The sequence below is a fragment of the Engraulis encrasicolus genome, chromosome 8, assembly GCF_034702125.1.
Source record: "Engraulis encrasicolus isolate BLACKSEA-1 chromosome 8, IST_EnEncr_1.0, whole genome shotgun sequence".
Lineage (NCBI taxonomy): Eukaryota > Metazoa > Chordata > Actinopteri > Clupeiformes > Engraulidae > Engraulis > Engraulis encrasicolus.
This window is the reverse complement of record NC_085864.1, coordinates 21664253-21686752: the sequence shown is the minus strand read 5'-3', so window position 1 is coordinate 21686752 and position 22500 is coordinate 21664253. Positions and strand designations below refer to the sequence as shown.

The 22500-nt window shown below is 45.6% G+C and overlaps 1 protein-coding gene across 1 annotated transcript in view; it reads left to right on the top strand.

Annotated features, from left to right (window-relative positions):
- Positions 1–17737, top strand: part of nrip1a (nuclear receptor interacting protein 1a) — a 50318-nt gene extending 32581 nt beyond the window's left edge. The window contains exon 2 of the mRNA XM_063205163.1: positions 11167–17737. Coding sequence (XP_063061233.1) covers positions 11690–15850 — 4161 coding nt within the window. The 5' untranslated portion in view covers positions 11167–11689 and the 3' untranslated portion in view covers positions 15851–17737. The remainder of the gene's footprint in view (positions 1–11166) is intronic.
- Positions 17738–22500: the final 4763 nt, after the last annotated feature.

Here is a 22500-nt window from a genome sequence, read left to right as displayed (position 1 = left end):
GTTGTTTAATCTATGTATCCACAATGATTCCAAACTACTTGTATTAACTCACATACATGTCTAATTATTTATACGGTAATCTGAAAAAAGCTAGTTATGAAACTGCTTGAAAGTAGCAACATTTTCCCTTCCCGAATCCGCGATTGACAACTCTGGGGGAGAGAAACGTCCCACTGCTACTGTAGGTTGAGCTCTTTCGTTTAAGACACAGATAATCACGCTTGTTATGTACATGATGGAATTCTCCTAATTCTGCAGAGGCAAGCAGTCCTGGCATCTACCCCCCCCCAACCCACTACCTCCCCTCCTCCGGGCTCTCGTCTCTCCCGCCCACTCGCCTGTCGTCCTTCTCTTCTCTACCACCCCCACAATCTTCTTTAGAGGGACGTGATGGATAATACGCCATATTGACTCTCCCCCTCACAGGCTGCTCAGAGGCGAGACTGACTTCCCCTAGCACTATATATGTGGAAAGACATTAAAGTGAGGGGGAAGGAAAGACAGACATGTTTTTGTATGTGTGTGTGTGTGTGTGTTTGCATATGCATGTGTGTGTGTGTGTGTGTGTGTGTTTGCGTATGCGTTTGTATATCTGTGTGTGTATGCGTATTGTGCGCACGTACGCGTGCGTTCGTGTGTACACGTGTGTGCGTGTGTGTCTTTGAGAGAATGATAGAGAGATAGAGTGAAACAGACAGAGGAACACAGACAGACAGACAGACTGACAGAAAATAAGAGGAGTAGAAAAGGAGCACACAACGAGAGAGTCGAGAGACACACACACACAAAGATCTAGACGCACTACTACTGGGACACCACCTACTTCTTCCTCTGCTTCAGACAGACACAGTCTCCCCACTCAGCCTGGAAGGCTCTCTGGCCCCCTTTATTCATAACCACCCCCACCCCATCCCACACGCACACACACACACGCACATGCAAACACACGCACGCACGCACGCGCACGCGCACGCACGCACACGCACACGCACGCACGCACGCACGCACGCACGCAAGCACACGCACACACACACACACACACACACACACACACACACACACACACACACACACACACACACACACACACACACACACACACACACACACACCCTACCCCACCCCATGTGCAATTTCTATTTCCACTTACCGCAGGCAGGGGAAGGTCATTAAACTGCTGACTCGGCAGGAAATGACTGACAAACAAATGGATGAATTTGGCATTCAATCAACACAATTTAGATGCAAACAGAGAGGAAACTAATCACGTACAGTAGCCTAGCAAGGTTGTGGAGTAGCTGCTGTTGGCTTCAAATGCGCTACGAATTCTGCAAATGACAGTCGTACATTTTTCTTCAATTAAAACAGTAAGTAAGAAAATGCAAGAGTACTTCATGCTTTAAGTTACGTACATACCGATCGAACTCGTGGCAGAAGTGTGTGTTAATATTCGCTAATGATCATCTTAACAATCGGTAGACAATAAATCCTGAAATCATACTGAAATAAATGGCTTACAAAACTCAGAACTGATGTCCACTTTTGTATTTGCTCTGCTGCAATGGTCTAAAAGCTTTGCTGTCTCTAAATAATGAGTAAGGACACGTGTTTGTCAGTGTGTGTCCTTATCTTCCCTGGCAAATTAAGAAAAGACTTTAAATGCCATTCACCGTCAGAGCTCAGGGCTCTGGGGCATTGGGAAGCAATCAAGCTCTTGCCCATTCAAGCATTTCGGTCTGGCTTGTTTTTTTTCCCTCTGCTTTTTATATAGTGTGTGTGTGTGTGCGTGCGCGTGTGCGTGTGTGCGTGTGCGTGTGCGTGTGTGTGTGTGCGTGCATGCGTGTGTGCGTGCGTGCGTGCGTGCGTGCGTGCGTGCGTGCGTGCGTGCATGCGTGCGTGTGTGTGTGTGTTTACATGGCATGGGGGAGGAACATGAATTTATTGTGTGTATCGGTGTGAGGAGGTTGATTATGATGAAGTAGTGGTGTGTGTAGGCTATATGTGTACTTGGGGATCAAGAGAGAAAGACCATGGTCATGTCTGCCTGTCTAGGTTAAAATCCAGCTCTGGAGATGTAGCTTTTGCAGCGGTGTGTGTGTATGTGTGTGTGCGTGCCTGTCTGTCTGTGTGTGTGTGTGTGTGTGGGCGTGCGTGTGTGCGCGCGTGTTTGCGTGTGTCGGTGTGTGTGTGTAGTGGTGGGGTGGAATGTCCTTACAGCAGAGGATCCTGGCTGTGTGTCTTGTGCTGTTGTCACTTTGCCAGGATGCAATATCGCTCAGCCGGGGTAAAAAGCCGTCAGTAGTAAAATATGATGAATTATATCAGGCCAATAGAGGCGTGTGTGTGTGTGTGTGTGTGTGTGTGTGTGTGTGTGTGTGTGTGTGTGTGTGTGTGTGTGTGTGTGTGTGTGTGTGTGTGTGTGTGTGTGTGTGCGCGTGCGTGCGTGCGTGCATGTCTGTGTGTGGAGGTACGTGTCCTGCTTTAAAAGGTACATTTCGACCTGTGTGTGGTTTTCTATATTTACATGTAGGCCTACATGAATATGTGTGCACGTGTGTTGATGTGTGTATCACTGTGTGTGGCATCATGGATGATGAGAGAGAGAGAGAGAGAGAGAGAGAGAGAGAGAGAGAGAGATAGAGAAGAGAGAATATATAGGTTCAACGTTGACCTTGTGGTGTGTGCACTTATAGCTTCTTTTCTCTGCAGAGTTGTGCTGACAGAGTCCTCTATAATCACAGCACTCTCACTTTATTAACAGTGCTAGTTACAGTATCTGAGCACAGACAAGGCGACTGGCCCCATATACTGCTTAGCAGGAGAACACATAGGGGAGGTGTCATCGGGAGAAAGAGGCGGCATTGAGGTTGGGAAGGAGACAAAGGTTGGGTTGGGGTATGGCAGTGGTTCCCGAACTAGGGGTCGGGACCCCTAAGGGGTCGCAGAGGTACTGAAGAGGGGTCACAGACAAAGGGGACTTGAATAGTTAATAGATTTGCTGTCCTGTGGGTTTCTAGCAACAGTAGCGGCCAAACTATTAATGGAAAGTGTAGCAATATTAATGGACAAAAAATTGCCTAATAATATTAATATTGCTTGATTTTCCATTCATAGTTTGTCCGCTGATATTGCTATAAATCCATTGCTGGGCTAAGACTATGGTGGGTGCGGGGTCGTGAAAATATTCTGAAGGCCAGAAAAGGGACTCCCTGCTGAAAAGGTTTGGGAACCACAGGGGTATGTGGGGGTTGGTTGGTTGGTTGGGTGGGGATGTGGTTTGTGGGGGGGTGGAGGGAAGGTGGGGGGTGGGTTGAGGGGGTTGGAGAGAAGGTGGTGGTGGGTTGTGGGGGGGTTGAGGTACGGTAGCCAAGCAGCAATGCCACATTAGTATTCCGCCTGGTCTCCCTGCCTGCAGTGCAAATTGATTACTACACTGTACCTATGCCTGTTGTCTCGGGTCTGGAGAGGGGGGGGAGGCAGAGCTAGGCTATATGGTGTGTGTCTACGTACGTATGCTGGTATCACAAAGGCTCGTCTCTCTCTTAACCCCAGGTGTTCTGGGAGAGACAGCACTCCAGCATCTTAGAGGCTTAAAGTCTTTTAAAATAATGTGTAATATTTGGTCACAGCAGATAGATAGTGATATTTCCCGCCCACCCTCCTCTCAATTCTGAGGGGGACTTACCAGGTTGTAGAGGATGTGTTTGGTTACCATGGTGATAATGACTCATAACCATCAGCCAATTCAAAGAAATTTCCACAAACCTTGAAATTGATTGAGATGCATAATCTTGTATTAGCTGTGCATTGCTATAGTGGTACATCCCATTGAAACACATGTGCAAAGTTAATAGGATGTTTCATAAGGTACTATACATATTGTTTTGACATTTGTATTGTATTGTATTGACATTTATCCAACTAGTGAGGAAAATATGATTAGTGTGCTGCTCTGCAGCGTTTTCAAACAGGGAACATACGTTATCTGAAGAAGCAGTCACAGCAAGTTGTAGCCTATATCCTTATTATGCGCATTCAAGGTTCTTCATATTAAGGACCCTAAATCCTATGCAGTGTGTCTGCAGTGTGGCAAGCATTACCATAATGTCAGAGAGAGTAGAGAGAGAGAGGTTCCATTGGCCCATTGTTTCCAGGTTGTATTATTGCAATGGGGAGGGGGGGAAATCCCCCTTTAGGCAGACCTAGGCAGACCTAAGGACTGTTCTATTCCATGCTAGGAGCATTATGACACGCTCCTTTAGGCAGATTGGAACCTGGTTATGTTAGGTGCCCATAGCAACCTACTGTATTACATTGGCATATCTCTATATACTTAAAGAATCTCTGGTGCTACCGTGCGGTAGGCCTATCTCATAGCTGCTTCCCATGCCCACTTAAACCCCTCAGGGAGCAAGATTATTCCCATCTCGGCAAGGAAATACAAATATTTATCCTGCCTGTCCAACTGTTGGAGCTACCCAAATTTGTCAGCCTAAACTTCCCCTCTCATGTGTTTGTGTTGTTTGTTGTTGTTTTTTGTTCTTAATCCATTTCCCCCTTTGCCTTGAGGGAAGCGGGACATAAACACATGTACGCACGCACGCACACACACACACACACCACGCACACACACACACACACACACACTCACACACACACAGAGTTGTATAAAGTAGAAGTACTGAAGAAGTAATGACAGCGCTAGTGTGATGGTACAAAGTTGAAACCATGTAATATGATAGTGTTGTAATTACATCTGTAAGATTACGTCTACTTCTACTTTATACAATTCTGCGTGCACACACACACACACACACACACACACACACACACACACACAGACACACACACACAAACGCACGCACGTACGCACGCACGCACGTGTGCACACACTCACAGTAACCTCTTTGGCTTCATCATTGTGAATCCAGTGAATAGAAGCTTACAGTATGCCTGGTGTTCCTCCTCATGACCGGCGAAGAGAGGGGGAGGGGAGGGTACACCCTTTCAGAGCACCAGGAGACATGTTTAGGTTGTCAGTATGTAGGTCATCCACAGGCCCTTTCTTACGCTTTCTTCCCTTTTTTTCACCCCCACCCCCAGGCCCGCCGACAGGGGGGGGATAAAGGGGTATGTTGTCCCGGGCCCAGTGAGATACGGGGTCCAGAATTGGGTCCCCATTACATTGTATGTATTGGGTAGGGGGCCCCTTTCAAATGACTTTGTCCCGGGCCCAGCGAAAGCTGTCAGCGGCCCTGCCCACCCCCCCAGCCCCACTGGACTTGAGTTTGGCTTTGTAATTGGTGAATCCACCACTAAGAGGGAGGCCAGCCAGGGTGTTTTCCAGGAGGGCAGCGAAACACTGATGCGTGATGCCTTGCCCCGGCCGTCATGCTCCCCTTTAGAAGTAGGTCACGGTGACCTAGATCGAGTGGTGCGTTGGCTCGGTGACTGACTGAGTCTGAGTCACTGAACGCTATCTCAGGAATGTGTGTGTGTGTGTGTGTGTGTGTGTGTGTGTGTGTGTGTGTGTGTGTGTGTGTGTGTGTGTGTGTGTGTGTGTGTGTGTGTGTGTGTGTGTGTGTGTGTGCCTACATGAGCGATTCCATGTCTCTGTCTAAAGAGGAGGGCAGTCTCATTGTTGTGTGCCATATATACCCTATACTGTATATTATACTATATATACAGTGTGTGTGTGTGTGTGTATACAATATATTCAATACCTATACTGAAGGCAGCCACCTTTAAACAGACCCAACCTTCTGTAGGTCCCTCCCTTGAATATAACTTAATTGCAAATGTGATTTCTAAGATTCCTTTATAAAATAGGTCATATTTCATGTGAAGCAGCATAACATTAAAATTATACTTGAAACGGCCCTCGAGACATGAGTTGCCCACCCCTGCCCTAAGGCTTCTCTGAAGAACCTTGGGGTTTCTTCAGAGAGCGGTTGTTCGGGGTTCCTCTGGGAACCTTTTGGTTCCCCAACGAACCAGCTGAGGGGTCTTTGAGGAACTTCTCCTATTTACAGTGTAGAGCAGGGGTCTCCAAATGGCGGACCATGGGCCAGATCCGGCACAGACATGGCAAACATTTGGCATGAGATTGGAACAAAAGAAAACATACACTGTATATATGTGTGCTATCTGTGGTCATACAGTCGGGCGATTTGTTTGGCCCTCAGCCTCATTTGGGCTTTATAATATGGCCCTTGGGAAGAAAATATTTGGAGGCCGCTGGTGTAGAGGCAGCGGTGGCTACTCTCTCTCTTCTCAGTGGTTTCTGGGCATCTGTTTGCAGTGCTCAGTACATAACTATAACCTTCAGACTTCTTTTGATATCCAGGGCACATATGCTAAGCACGAGTTGTCAGGTGTTAGACATGATCCACACCAACGAGGGCAGGTTTGTCACTTTTTATTATAACCTAATGTGTTGTATGGGCGCCAGCTGTTGCATCAACCACAGCCACTCAGCGGGGGGGAGGAGGAGGAGGAGGAGGAGGAGGAGGAGGAGGAGGTGAGGGAGGAGTGACCTTGAGTTTGAAGTAGGCGATCTTGCAGAGTTCTTTTCTGCCTCATCATGCATTTTAAATAACACAAATGGATTGCAGGGTGAGGGCATATAATTTACTATCTGCTACTTTGCTACTTTTCCTGGGGAGGGGGAAGGGGAGAGTCCTAGCATCTCTTGTTTAAGACACGGGACCTAAAAAACGCATATCATAGCATTTTCATACCATACATACTGCTTCATTAAGGACAACTAAATGACTTTGTTTTGCAGATAATTACTACATTACATTACATTGCACTTAGCTGACGCTTTCATTTTATTCAAAGCGACTTACAACTATTATTTTTCAGGGTATTGGTTACAGTCCCTGGAGCAATGTGGGGTTAGGTGCCTTGCTCAAGGGCACTTCAGCCATGGATGGAAATGTAGGGAGAGGTCAGGGGGGATTCGAACCGGCAACCCCTAGATTGAAAGACCAACTCTCTAACCACTAGGCCACGGCTGCCCGTACTTACTATTGAGCAATGGCATAGTGGGACAGCCTTCTCACAGATGGTAGAAGTAAGTTGCCGATCAACATCTATTTTGCAAAGACAAGTCCTGTTTACAGTTGACTCCTATTAAAATATAAAATGTAATAGTGAAATAGAAACGTCTAATACCAGTTCATTTAAAAACAAGGAAAGTGAAAGTGCATCAGGTCAGATTTGTATTGCTGATTACACAGTGCACTAAGCAGAAATAGCATGACCAAGACTGTATTTAAAACTGCTTGAAAGTCCTTGTGCATAACCCTTCAGTTGTCCAGGTGCAGGTGTAAAGCAGAAAATCTTGATCAATAGGAAAAGTTCAATAAACACAGCACACTGGGTACTGTTCTTTTTTTCCCTCTTTATTTTTTGGAGCATTCACATACTAAGACAGGGGCCATCTTAGAAGACCCTCCTGTCATACCTCCTGTCTAGCGGCTTGACAAGGCCTTAACCACCATCGCCCCCGCTTTGTTGATGCTCCGTGAGCTAAGGTGCCAATTAGTGGCAAAGCTAGCTAACCCACCCAGTGGGTCGCTCTTAAGATAGGCGTCCGCGGACCATTAAGCAGCGTCAGATTTGGCCTACTTTTGTTACAGGGGGCCACAGGCTTGTTATTATTCCACCTTAACAGATCACTCAGGGTTACCCGTATCTCCGAAATGTTTAATTACTCGGTTCCGGAATGCTGCCATGGCGAACTCTCTTGTGAGTGGTTTCCGTTGCTTATTTTTCCGACTGCATGGGTTAATGGTTAGGGTCAGTGGTAGAGGGAAAAGATACCAAAATTAACTCTGTTCAGCCATGTTGTTGTATCAAGAGTAGTGGCAGTTGCAAAGACTAACATTCCCAATACATCAGTTTTGACGAGTTTGATTATTACCATGAAGCCATATTTACCATTAAAATTGCCCTTTTGATTTCATCCCAGGCTTTTTCAGCTGTGACTTTTGGTATTCACTGTTGCCTTTGGTCTCATGTCACATTGTACTTTCTGACTCATTGTACTTTCTGTTTGATGTTCATAAACATCAAAAGGTTACTATACCCTGAAAGAATATGTACCCTGAAAAGTAACGGAAATATTGTGTAAACCTTTAGAGGAAAATACACTGCCACGTGTATGCACACATGTATACAGACACTCATTCAAGGAAATACAGTATGTGCATACATACACTTATAGAGTACAGATATTTAGTTGGTGTAGTGTAGTCTCTGTTGGTGAGTGGAGGAAGCAGGCAGATGATGACACAGCATTGTGTGTGTGTGTGTGTGTGTGTGTGTGTGTGTGTGTGTGTGTGTGTGTGTGTGTGTGTGTGTGTGTGTGTGTGTGTGTGTGTGTGTGTGTGTGTGTGTGTGTGTGTGTGTGTGTGTGTGTGCCTTCGTGTGTGTGCGCATAAGCGAGTGTGTGTGTGTGTATGTGTGTGTGTGTGTGTGTGAGAGAGAGAGAGAGAGAGAGAGAGAGAGAGAGAGAGAGAGAGAGAGAGAGAGAGAGAGAGAGAGAGAGAGAGAGAGAGAGAGAGAGAGAGAGAGAGAGAGAGAGAGAGAGAGAGAGAACTGGGGCGTGCTGGTTATTTGAACTGCAGAGGGGGGAATTTGGCACATTAGGTGTACTGACCTCAAACACAGTGATCTGCGTCCTCTCCATAACCACACACACACACACACACACACACACACACACACACACACACACACACACACACACACACACACACACACACACACACACACACACACACACAGGCATGAGCAGACTTCATCAAAAGGCCCATACTAACAAACACACACCAGAATTACTTTACAGTTTTTCTCGATTGGTTTGGCTAATTTCTCGAAACTGAGATGACATTCCCAAAACAACATGGACAATTTCCCAAACCAACTTTCAATTTCCCACAACAGAATGGCATTTTTCATTGCTTTCATCAAATATCAAATGCTTTGTACATGCCTCAAATGTTTAGTACATCTATGCAGATGGATATGTACAAGTACCCTCCAGTTGACACATTGAGCATACATTTAGCACATTTTTCAAATAAATTGACCTTTCTTATCTAAACGAATTAGGCAATTCTCAGTCTATGGGTTGCACTCTCCAAAATATGTCAGCATGATTTAATTGTGCAAGTCATTATATGCAAAGTAGTCTACACAATTGTCAAACCAGTGAAGGACATAATATTTTAGAATGTAATTACTGTAAACAGTAAATTCATGACAGTGTTCAACAGGCCAGATGATATTGTAACTTTACTAGTTTGTAGAAAATAATTTTACAACCGTGTATAGTACAGTTTCCTCTGTTATTTAGCTAATTTCTTGACATTTTTTCAAACGACATTCTGTGGAAGGAATTTAGTTTTGACACACGGGTAAACCGTGTTTGGAGTGATATGAGCAAGTGATGAGGATCCATGTTGTTATGCTGAACCATCCAGTTTATTTTTGACAGAATGACTAAATGAATGCAAATGAGCCAAAGCAATTGAGAAGGATATATGCCCTTTTTATGGTACTGACTATTTATGTGGGAGAAGGTTTAGTGCTGATGCAAGAATGAACTGTTTTGGGAGGTATATGACATTTTGCTAGTTTTCTGAACTGTTGTGCAGAAGTGAAAGAATGTTTGGCCAAGTTACCCAAAATTTATAGAAATGTCATCTCGGTTTCAAGAAATTAGCCAAACCAATCGAGAAAAACTGTAATACTGCTACACGATGACCATATTTTTTGGCACTGTACATAATACTTATATGCCTATATATTTTTTCTTGCTAAAAGATACTAGCTTTGCTCATGTTTGTTCAATCTCAAATACAAATTCAAATGCAAATGGTGCTTTATTGGTGGTGCCAAATTATTGCATACAAATAACAAGACAGCACAAAAGAACGAATACTGTTACAATCTCTCTAACAGTCCCATTGTATTTATGTAACCGCTGTGTGAGAACGCTGGACACCTGGCCCTACTACCACGGTATATATTATCTCATTGGCAGTGGACACAGTTAACCCTGGGCTAATTGTGGACTTTGAACTTGCTTCATTTTCCGTGACCTGACCTTGTTTACCCCGCCTGGCGTCCTTGCTAAACTGAGGTCTTACGGGCATGACAGCTGGGGCAGGAGAGAGTGAGTGAGTGAGTGACGGAGAGGGAGAGAAGGGCGGGGGTGGGTGCAGTGACAGTGTGCACGTACGGGAAGTGCTTGGCCGGGATTAGTTCTCAGCCAAGAGGTCTTTCGCATGAAAGGGGTCAAACAAGCTCTCGGAAGACCCGATGCAATGCAACCATGCTACAACACACCCACATTCACCATGCATGCTGCTTTGGGCTAGATCAGGGTTTCCCAAACTGGGGTGCGTGCACCCCTGGGGGTGTGCGGCCAGGCATAAAGGGGGTGTGTGAGCTGAATAGAGCAATGGTGGATATGTGAGTTTTTATCCAGCATTGATGAACATTATGTAATTTTTCATTGTATTTAGACTTGTATGCTGGAAGGATCCATCTGAAGTGTAGTTTAACTACACTATTGGAAAAGAAAAATCCCCAAAATGAATATGCATATGCATAATGTGCAGTGAATCCATGCTTGCGTGGCCATCAGCACACCAAAATATTCGCTCAGGGGGTGCGCGAACTACATTGAAATGTACAAGGGGGTGCACAGGGAGGAAAGTTTGGGAACCTCTGGGCTAGATGATGTAGATGGTGTGCTGGTGCCTGTCTCTGCCCACTCACATATGCCCTCCAAAGAGAAAAAAATAGCAAAAAAAATAAAATAATAAAATCGGTCTTTGTAACCACATGCTGGATACATGACTGAGTTCATCTGTTCTTTACTCAATCTATACGTATATTGTTGAAACACAAACGTAATCACAAAAAAGCCCAGGTATATTACTTGAAGTGAATGCGATTATTTTTAAATGATCACATTTAGCATTATGAATGTAAATAGTATACACGATGTATGGTATACGTACGTATATAGTTATACGTAATCATATGAAATGTTGAAGTTGTGGCATCACAAGTGTTGACTCAGTAGAGTTTATAAGTCTCTAATATGATTATCCCCCCCCCACTCTCTCTCTCTCTCTTCTGCAGGTTCTTCTGTGGATGAGCCGTGGGTGACGAGGTCAGACTGTGTCTGTGTGTGCGAGAGAGAGAGAAAGAGAGAGAGAGGCATCCCCATCTCCAGCGGCATCCACAGAGCTTCAGGGGCAGACTGACCCGCACGCTGCCCGGCTGCCATGGAATTTCACAGGGGACGAGACTCTGGCATGCCCCTGCTCAATTCTTTCCAAGGACTGTAACAAGCCAGCATGAACGTCCTTCCTTCTTCCCCGGACACAACAAACAGAGCTATGGCACCCGCAAGGTCATCTAGTAGTGTAACCAATGAAGAAATCTGATGCGTGGACATTTTTGGCTCTTTCCTTTTTTTTACAGTTTGTGTATCAAGGGATGCATCTGGTCACATTTTTGTAACTTCTAAGATCGGAGTCTCAAGTTTCCTCATCTGACAAGAAAAAGGACAAGGACGAGAGAAAAACCTATTTATATTTTTTTTACTGTTTTGAATTCTCTGTCGTGGTGCAGAACCATACTAGACAGCATAGTATTGAACATGACTCATGGGGAGGAAACTGGCCCTGAGACGCACCAAGACGATTCCGCTGTTCTGACTTTTCTCGAAGGCCTACTCATGCATCAGGTCGCAGGGGCACAGCAGGGTGCCACCACCACCGCCACGCAGCAGAGATGCCAGGCTGGGCACCCAGGTATGCCAGGCAACCAAGAGCAAGGCACCAACAACAACAACAAAGCCACCTTGCCAGGCAGCCAAGGGCAGCCCAATCACACCCCTCCACTGCCACACAACAACAACGCCGACCTGGAGAGGACGGTCACTGTGGCGACCAACGGCAGAGGCACACAGCACCTGAAGAAGGCCCGGCTCCTGAGGTCCGAGGTCTGGACGACGGAACACGAAAGCAAAACGAGGTCATCACCACCACTACCACCACTACCACCTGCCGAGTCCAATGGTCAGACACAGAAAGACATGGACGATCACCACGCCACCAGTGGTCTTAACGGCTCTTCCAAGACGTGTAAAGGTGGTGCTGGTGAGAGTACGTTGTTGGCCTCTTTGCTGCAGTCGTTCAGCTCCAGGCTCCAGAACGTGGCCCTTTCCCAACAGCTGGTCCAAAGCCTGAAACATCACAACCATCAGCAGCAGCAGCAACCGCAGCAGCAACCGCAGCCTCAGCCTCAGCAGGGGGAAGGCAGCAGCAGCAGCCACGTAGTTAACAGAAACCAACAGGAGACGGATAAAGAGCCTGGGCTATGCCGGCCCGAGTCCGCCTCCAGTCAGCTCAAGGGCCTGATCAAAAAGAGCAAAGCCCAGAACCAGAGTAGTAACAACACTGTGCCTTACCAGCGGAGGCGGAACAGCCAGGAAAGACGTCAGCAACAACAACAGTGCCAAGAGGCTCCACCAAAGGTGCTGCAACACCAAAACACCTCATCGTCCTCTCCCTCTCCCAATGGCTCGATTTCCTGTGCGAACCGACTGAAAGCTGTAGCGAACATCGTGAACATCAGGTCCAGTCCCGCGCCATCCCCCAGGCCCAGCGTGGCGTGCAGTCAGCTAGCGCTTTTACTGTCCAGCGAGGCTCACTTGCAGCAGTACTCCCGAGAGCAAGCGCTCAAAGCGCAGCTCGCAGCGGGGCGATCGGCTAGCGAAAGGCTCGCTGCCATGGCGACGCATAACAAAACGCCAGACGCAAAACATCAGAGGACCACACCTGACACTCTTAGTTCCTTGCATGTCAAAAACGGATCTGCCGGAACCCCCGAGACGACTCTGACCCCCAACATACAAAGTCTGAGTGGGACTCCGCCAAACCACCACGGCCGGACGGGGGACTCCCCTCGGCCTCCGCTCCCCTTCCGAGGGCGGCGGCCTTTCGAGAGGCCCTTTTCCAGCAGGCCGGCCCAGCACTGCAGCAGTTTGCTCTTGCAGCTGCTGAACAATCACAACACCCAGCATCAGCTCAACAGCCGAGGGCACATGCGCAGCGACCTCAGCACCACCAAGTACGCCCAGGGCTCACCTGTGGCCCGCGGTGACCTCAGCACCAAGTACGCCCAGGGCTCACCTGTGGCCCGCGGTGACCTCAGCACCAAGTACGCCCAGGGCTCACCTGTGGCCCGCGGTGACCTCAGCACCAAGTACGCCCAGGGCTCACCTGTGGCCCGCGCTGACCTCAGCACCAGGTACGCTCACCAGGGCTCACCTGCGGCACGCTCTGACGGAGGGGGGCACTCGAGCCCTGACAGCAGCTTCCCCAAAGACAGCAGTGATGCGGAGAGTAGTTGTAGTTCAAGCTGCACCCCCATAGACCTGTCTCTTAAGGGCAGGAGGGTCAGTGTTCCTCCTCAACCTCCACCTCCACCTCCACCTCCACCCGTTCCCTCATCGTCTTCCTCCTCCTCCTCCACCTCCTCCTCTCCTGCCTTAGACAGAATCACAGAATGTCTGAAATGGAAGACTGACCCAGCCTCCTTGTTGCACTCAACCATTTGCAACAACAACAGGGAGAGAGAGTTTGACAGTAGTAGTAGTAATCACGAAATGAAGCCACACCACAAGGTTACCCTTTTGCAGCTGTTGCTTGACCATAAAAATAATGGGAACGTGAACAACAAGAACAAAAGTCTGAGTAATCCAGATTTGCACCCGGGTGTAATCCCTAAGGTTCGTGGTGCGCCAGCGGCCAGACATACTGTAGTGAACAGGTGTGAGGAAATGACAAGGACTCGAAGTCCTCAGTGTGGACGTGTAAGTAAAAGCCCCCTGATCTTGCCCCCTTTGTCGTATGGCAAAGACACCAGAAGCAATGCTTCTTCTCCATACAGTTTAGTATATGACTCTTCTTCTCATTCACAGTCCATTCCCCTTGATCTGTGCAAATCAAACAAATCATTTCCAAGTGAGTCGAGCGTTTCGGAGGCTGGCTTCAGTGCCAGTATGTTACTGCAGAATTTAGCACAGTCAGGGAAACAGAGTGTAAGCCCATCCCCGCCACCACTCAAAACCTCCAGCACCACAGTAGCAGCCTCCACAGTCCAGAGGCCACCTCAGGAAAAGAGGCTCAATCACAGTTTGACTTTGCTGGAAAGGCTCAACGCTCCGCCGGTTCAGCAGAGCCCCTCACCCAGGTCCGACGGCTCTTATGCTACTACAGCCTCGCAACAACGCCCAGAGTCCTTACAGTCCTCTTCCGAGATCGAGAACCTGCTGGAAAGGCGCACCGTTCTCCAACTTCTCCTGGGAAATCCATCCAGCAAAGACAAAGTGGGGTGTAATAAACGGAAAAGAGAACTGGGGCGGGGCAATTGTCAGGACAACAAACCGTTCAGCAGCCAGTGTGAGAGCCTGGGTGTCTCATCACAAAGCCCTGTGACGATGATGGACATACCGGTAGCAGTGAAGACAGAGCCAGAGTCGCCTTCTGAGCATCATGAAACATCTGGCCCTGAACGTCAGACCAGAAAGACCAGCCAGAACATACTGTCAGACTCCAGCAGCACGAGCGGTTTGCTCAGTGTCCCCCACGTCACGGTCATTAAACAGGAGCCCTCCTCCTCCCCAGAGACCGTCCCCATCCCCAGAGACGGCCTCCTCAGCCACCTCCTCAAGCAGCCCAGGGCCGTCCTTTTCAGCACCTCCCCAGGCAACTGCAACTCCCAGAAGATGGTCTCTGTCAAGGAGGAGGTGGAGCAGCAACCGGAGCAGCAGCACCAAGGGCCAACCATCCCCAAGAAGCGGAAATATTCTCCAGAGCCCAAAGCAGGGCACCCCACTGGGAGTGAGACTTGCGTGACTCCTGACAGCCATAATATTCAGAGGGCGACGAATAGCAACAGCAACAACAACAATAGCAGCAGCAGCGGTTTTGGCAGTAGCAGTAGCACTTGTTCTAACTCTGTATTGCCAGGCAACGTAGAGGTCAAAGGTTCCCAAAGCCCTCCCATCGCAGACAGCCCACCAATGAGGTGCTCTGCTGCAGCTGTCAGTGACTCTCCCCCTGGTGGTGACAGCGCTGGCGGCTTTAACGTCCTGAAGCAACTCCTTCTCTCTAACAACAGTCTGAGGGAGTTCTCCCCTCAGTCCACGCTCCCCCCCACAGGTTCTCCCAAGCACAGTTACAACACACTCAGTAGTGGTGGCAGGGCCCCTCATCATCAGTCTGTGGACCACCACAACAACACAGACAATAAGACCACTAGCGTGATGCAAGTACATGTCCCTGCTCCTGCTGACCCAAGGTCACAGAATGCTGGGCTAACTATGACCCATCATCATCATCATCATCATCATCATCGTCATACCGCTCCTGGATCACCTGCTTGGAATGCTCAGGGGACACAGGGGTCTCCGAAACCAAAAGTCGCCCCAACCACCACCAGTGGGGACGAGAAGGAGGAGGAGGAGGAGGACTCTCAGCCAGACTCACCTCGGCTGATGAGATCCAACCCCATTCTGTACTACATGCTGCAGAAGAACAATGCAGAGAAGCTGAGGGAGAGCGGGGAAAGGGAACGGGGTAGGACTGCGTGCCCCGTGCTGCAGGTGAAAATAAAAGAGGAACCCTCGTCCTCCATAGACAGGCAGGATTTTATGCAGACGCTCAACCTGCGACAGACTGAGGGAGATCAGAACGAGAGGTCTCACAGTGAGGCCCAGAGGCTGAATGGGTCACTGAAAAAGACCCAGTGACCGAATCAAGTCATGTGACGTGGTGGCTGTTTGATTTTCTGTCCCCCTTTTTAAAATGTGTGATTATGTTAATGTAGCAATCAGTTATGAGGCCATTTGCGAGTTGTTTCCCTCTTCTTTGTGTTATGTTTACATATACAATTTGAAATTCTGTTTCACAGAAGAAAATAGTACTTTCTGAGGAAAGTATAATACCACCGTCTACTATGACAGAGTTTCATGGCACTTGAGTATCTTTTTGTTATGTTCATTATCTATTTGTTATGTTCATGTGAAAGCATCTGATTGATGCTTTTAAAGATATGTTACTCTTTTTCACTTGCCGAATACATGCGTGATAATCCCTTTTTGTGGGAAGTACTTTCGAATATCCTCCACCCTAATTCACTAAAAGTGATTATTGATCAGTACTGAGTGTCTCACTCGTGGAAAATAAGACTTTTTTGAAAGAAGAATGACCATTTCAACATTTGCAGCTGATGTTTGTAATGTTATAAATACTCATATGACTGACCCAATCTGTTATCAAGGGAAAGTGCCACGCTGATGGATTAATGGTTTCATGTGTGGCATAATATTGTCTCCACATTTCAGAGTATGTGATATGGATAGAAAATATTGGCATTTTCTTCCAGAACTTCTTTAATTTGTCCATATACTCAATTATTTGATGAACTGCTTGTGAGCTGTACCATGTCTAGCAGTTGTAACATGTGCCAACATGAACACGTGGTTTTTACTGTTTTATTGGCAAGGCACATACTGTAACAAGTAAAATCAGTCCCTTAAGTTCAAAACTTTGATCACTCAACATACACATAATGCAATCTCTGGAATGAACATCAGTTTGAAATGACATGTATTTACTGTACACTGGGAGGGAAGTCCCAGCTTGACTATGAGATAACACCCAGTGTCAGTTAAGCATCAAAGCTATTTTTGAAGTGTCAACTGTGTCACAGGAAGGTAGTCAAAGATGCAAGTTTTATTTTTCTGTGTTTCCCTGAGAAGTTTTCTGACTCGTTACATTTTAAAGTCTTACTTTTTCACTCACCGTAGCTTTATTGTCACAGATTCATTGTTAGGTATTGCAATCTAAATATCTGTGCATAGCTTAACTTTTATGAAAAAACAAACTATTTTGTATGGATGAAAGAGAGATGTTTTAAATTCCCCAGAGGAAATATTAACGCTTGTCATGTGACACTGTAAATAATGGTAAAGATAAATTCAGTTCTTTATTTGTTTTTTGTTTTTTTCAGTTTTCAGTCCCTCTTTTGCATGTGTCTCGACATGGTAATAATATTACAGTAATTTCTTCTGCAACATGTTGTGTTATGTCTGATACTGACTGCCTGTTGCATGACGTTGCATGGGACGGCCCCTGTGTTGCAAAGGACACAGGGAGTCTATGGAGTCCGAGTCTTAAAGCATAGGTATTCTGCCATGAAGCCCATAGCATTAAAAATGTGATTTGTCCATCAGTCATAAGTTGTAGACTGCTGAACAAAAAGATAAAAGACGATAAAAAAACAGAAATAGTTAAAAACTTTGGAAACAGATGTGCATTATGTTTGTTATTTTTTATTGTTAATATTTGTTTGTTTTTGTTATTATTCACTTTTACAAGTAGAAGACTAACAATCAACTCCTACACAGACAGTTCAAGTGCTAAATCGAGTTATGTTGGAACTTCAGAATGACTGCTTGTTTAAAGAATTAAATAAATACTGTATGAATATGTGCATTGTTTCCTGCAGATAAACTGCTATATTATTATGATTATGGTTAATATAATTTTGTATTGTTTTCATTTTTTGGTGTTTACTTGCACAGATTTTAAATAAAGTACTAAAATGCACAACTTGAATCATAACTGTCTGCAGTATCAGAGAAAAGTAATGCACACTGTACCTAGCCAGCAAATGGTTTTCAAAGTGACGTGATGTGCAATATCAGCAACACCCAAATGTCACAATTTTTTATTTGTTACACAATAGTTTTCCTAGAGAGTTGTTATTTTTTGTTCCAGTTGCTGCAATCCAGTTCCACAGATATGTTCAAGTCATTCAAAATCAAACAGGTTCTAATTTGCGACCAGCCAGTTAGCCTACATTAAATGCCACATACTGTATATACGTATACACTGTGTACGCCTAAAGCCAGCAGGAATGTGTCTTATTAATCCAGTTCGCATCTCTGTTGATGAACATTTTACCTTAAAGATGTCTCCAGGGCTAATGAGGAAGAATGACACCACATGTGTTGTATTTATCCATCTTTTTAAAAATCAATTTTAACTAAAGGAAAGACTGTACACATACATGTCCCATTCTTCTGAAAGGAAGAGGAGAAGTGTGGCTTGGTGGTCTGCTTGGTGGACAAAGGGGTCAGGTTGTCCCGGGCCCAGGGAGATGTGGGGCCATCATTTGGTCGTCATTACATTGAATGTATTTTGTTTGGGGCCCTTTCAGAGGACTTTGTCCTGGACCCAACCCAAGCTGTCATTGGCCCTGCTGGGTAGCACCCTGTGCCTTGTATCCCAGGCAACCGGAACGCTGAGCAGAAATGTTTCAATGAGAATGGAAATGGGATTGCTTTAGCCAACTCGGTATGTCCCAGTGGTAGCTCAGATGGTCCGCCTACACGTGGCCCACATAACACATTTGAACTGGCAAATTTTAGCTTTGATGCTGCGTAGGCTGAGATACATATGGGGCCCCTTCTGAAATATGCAATGAAGAGGCCCTGCCGTGGCTTACCGGTAGGGCACTCGTCTACCATGTGGCTGACGCGGGTTTGATTCCCGGCACCGGGTCCTTTGCCGACCCCTCCCCATTTGTCTCCCCATTCGCTTCCTGTCCACCTCTCATACTGTCCTGTCAAATTAAGCCGAAAAAGACAAAAAAATATTTAAAACAGAAGAAATATGCAGTGATGGGCTGCCTACTGCACCTGGATTCATTAGTTACAATCCAGTTCCACATATTCCAAATGACCTGGTTTTACCTGTCCAATTCAACCAGGTGATATACTGGTTGAACGATCACCTGGTTGAATAGGACAGGTCATTTGGACTGCGTGGCACTGGATTAGGCCTATATAACGAATGAATGCACGTTGGCCATTGCTGGGGGCATGAGGAACTTCCGATTGCCTAACTAGGCTTATGCATTTGATTGGAAGGCATTCATCGATTATCATGTCCACATGGTCAACAGTGCATTGTGGCAATTTTTTTTATTTTTTTACCTTTTTCAAAAAGGGCATTTTATGTCAATTAGGGAAAGGGGCAGGTGCTTTGGCACCACTTCGTTCCGATATGTGCACGCCTATGTAGCCTGGTCTAGAAAACAGTAGGCTATAGTCAAAGATCTGTCACATTGTCACATGTGGACAACAGCACTTGCCTGCAGAGGTGGTCCTGAAATTATGGACTATATTGTTTTCTATAAGTGAAGTTAACCCCTTTGTGCAGAGCCCATGTAATAACCTTATTATCAGCACAATTCTAATGACCAAGTTTTAAATAGTTATTTAAGGCTCTCTGTAATGTCATAGCAATGTTGTTATGATGTAGTGGAGTCTTTTCAGCAAGACTCATGGGCCCATTTGCACAGAGACTACGGAAACACTCATTGGATAACACCAACATTGTTGTGTGAGGCAAAAACAATCAGTCACGACTATTACTTAATCATGGCACAAAAATGATAATAATGTGCTCTCATATTACATTCTTGTTTAGCTGCATTACGTAAGGGTTAACGTTCAGCAAGAAGGTCGCTACCGTGGAATAGCAGCACGACAGAGAGAATCTTTAGACCCCGACGCGGAGCGGAGGGGTCTTGTTCTCTCTGAAGTGCTGCTATTCCACAAAGCGACCGACTCGCCGAAAGTTAACCCGCTTATTATATGGATATACTTAAATGATTCACACATGGCGGGGACATTTCTTTAGGCCTATTTAATGTGAAGTCTAGGCTATTATAGTTTTAATGTCAAAAGATTGTTGCTGCGCCGTTGTGGAACACCACTAACAGCTAGGTAGCCAGGACAACAGGTGTTGTCTATCACAGCAGCTGATTAGAGTCTTGTTGAAAAGTCGCTTTAGCAGTGAAAAGTCGTGTTGCCATTGACAGCGGTCTGTTATAGACCAACCCGTCCGTTATCGAAAAATAACAGACGTGCGAACGTTGGGGAGCCCCGTTGAAATGAATGGAGCATTCGACCGATGACGTCACAACCATATAATAATGATAATTAATGAACTCACAACCAGAAGTAATGAAACTAGTTTCGCAATGTTGAGATATAATAATAACCTTTCATGCATTTCATGAAAAGCAGATCAGAGGGAAAAGAGCTTAGACCACACCAGGGGTGCATCTCTCGAAAGCATAGGTGTTAGCCTGTTAGCAACTTGGGTAATTGCCAATGGGAAATTGCATTGCAAACAACAAAGTAGCTAATGTAGTTAGCAACTATGGTTTCGAGAAATGCAACCCTGACCAGTAGCATACGGACTCCAAAACATTTCAGCCGACTGACACGACACGTACTCTGCTGAGCACTTCACTTGTGACCTTAATTCCTGCTGGCCTCTGTGACAGGGCTGGACAGGTCATCTGCCATAGCGGGCATTTCCCAGTGGGCCCCGGACCCTCGGGGGCCCGTATTTTCAGAAATGTAAAAAACATTTTACATTTCTGAAAATACGAGGATGCGGGGCCCACCGGTGAGCCAGTTCTGCGGCCCTTTATTGTGACAGGCCCCTTTAAAGGGCAACTCCTGCGAATTTCAATGTGCTGTTGTATTGCTAACGCTACCCTTGACTTGTCAGTACCCGGTGACGCTGCAGTTTTTGGACCAGCCCTTTCGGAGATATGAGCTATTCTAATGGGGGCAACTTTTGTTTACATTTCAAAAAAACATTTTTATTTATTCCCAAAAACATCCAAAAGGTTATGCAACATCAGCAGACAGCTAGCAAACAGCGATACGATACCTTTTGGGAAAATATTAAGAGTAGGCCTATGCTCATTTTTTTAAAAAAATGTAAACAAATGTTGCCCCCATTAGAATAGCTCATATCTCAGAAAGGGCTGGGCCAAAAACTGCGGCGTCACCGGGTACTGACAAGTCAAGGGTAGTGTGAGCAATACAACAGCACATTGAAATTGGCAGGAGTTGCCCTTTAAGCCAATAGTGCCCGGGCACTATTTCTCCCCTAGTCCAGCCCTGCTGGCCTCTGTGACACAAATGTGGAAGGAAGTGATCGGTGGGGGCGACCTCAAGCCTCAGCTGGGTCACCATCCAGACAGATCAGTGGCCTGTGAAGAGGAATTATTCCGCAGAGTGAGATACTCCACCACAAAAAAAATCACACAGTACATTTTGCACTATTTCTGCACTATATGGGCCCAAATGCAAGTCTTTGACTGCTTACCCTTAACACAGATCTTAGTATGTTATAACCTTACTGTCACCAACATTGTAATGACTATGTCTAAATCTGTTTATTAAGGCTCTCGGTGATGTCATCATAGCAATGTTGTTATGATGTAGTTGAGTATTTTCAGCACATAGTTGAATAGGCCCGCTGGCTACCCCATTTGCAGGAAGAAACTACTTAACACTGAAGAATTAATAATTTGGTTTTGCAGTGGTAGGCTACATTTACAAAATCGAATTTAACACTATTGTAGAATAGCCTAGTGTTTCTGCAATATTCGGACCATACGTTCCCATTCATTGTAGTGTTAAATTCAACTCTGTGTGTGTTTAATCAACACTGCAAAATGAATCAGTTTACTTATGCAGTGATACTTTATCATTGCATTTATTTTCTTCTAAAGTAGCCAACAATACTGCCCTACAATGGCAAAGTGCAGCAACTACGCCAACATTGAAACTGAGAAAAATGCCCTCAAATCCTTGGTATTTGGTTGGATATTGTAGTTACTACAAATTTGACAGCACCATCTCTAAAAAAGGGACACTTTTGGACCTTAGGGCTTAATCACAAGATAAAGGAAGTGCAATGAAGACCATTTTCAGTCTAAACTCAATTTTGATAGATCAAATATGTAGTTAGCTACTGCACTCTGGCTTTGTAGCCTAGGCCAGAATAGTGGAAGACTGTTCATACAGTAAGAGTAATGTATCTTTCAAATTCAATTGCACACTTGTTAGATGTGCGCACACTTTAACAGTACAGTACACTTTAAAACCTGCAATTGAACAAGTGAAACACAGAGTGAACACACATGAAAACAAGGCAAATTAGTTTGGTAAATACAAAGTAGGCCTATTCTAATAACGTATGTTGACTGGAAGATGCATTTTAATTACATGTTTAATATTTTGCATGATTTTCTTATAGTATAGCATTGCTTGACACCTCTGAAAATAGGCATAGCCTACATAAATGGATTCTACTCTGCATATGTGATGTTGTCCAGTGCGTTTCACCAGTGCTCAGAGTTCTTTGCTCCATCAGCCAATCACATTACTTTTCAGGCGTGCCAACACAGAAATACACTTCAAACGGTACACATTATTTTTACATTTGTTTGATTTTATGACTATCAAAATAATAATGCGATCAGTATTGTATGAATGACTCTCTAATGTGATTGTGTGTGGAA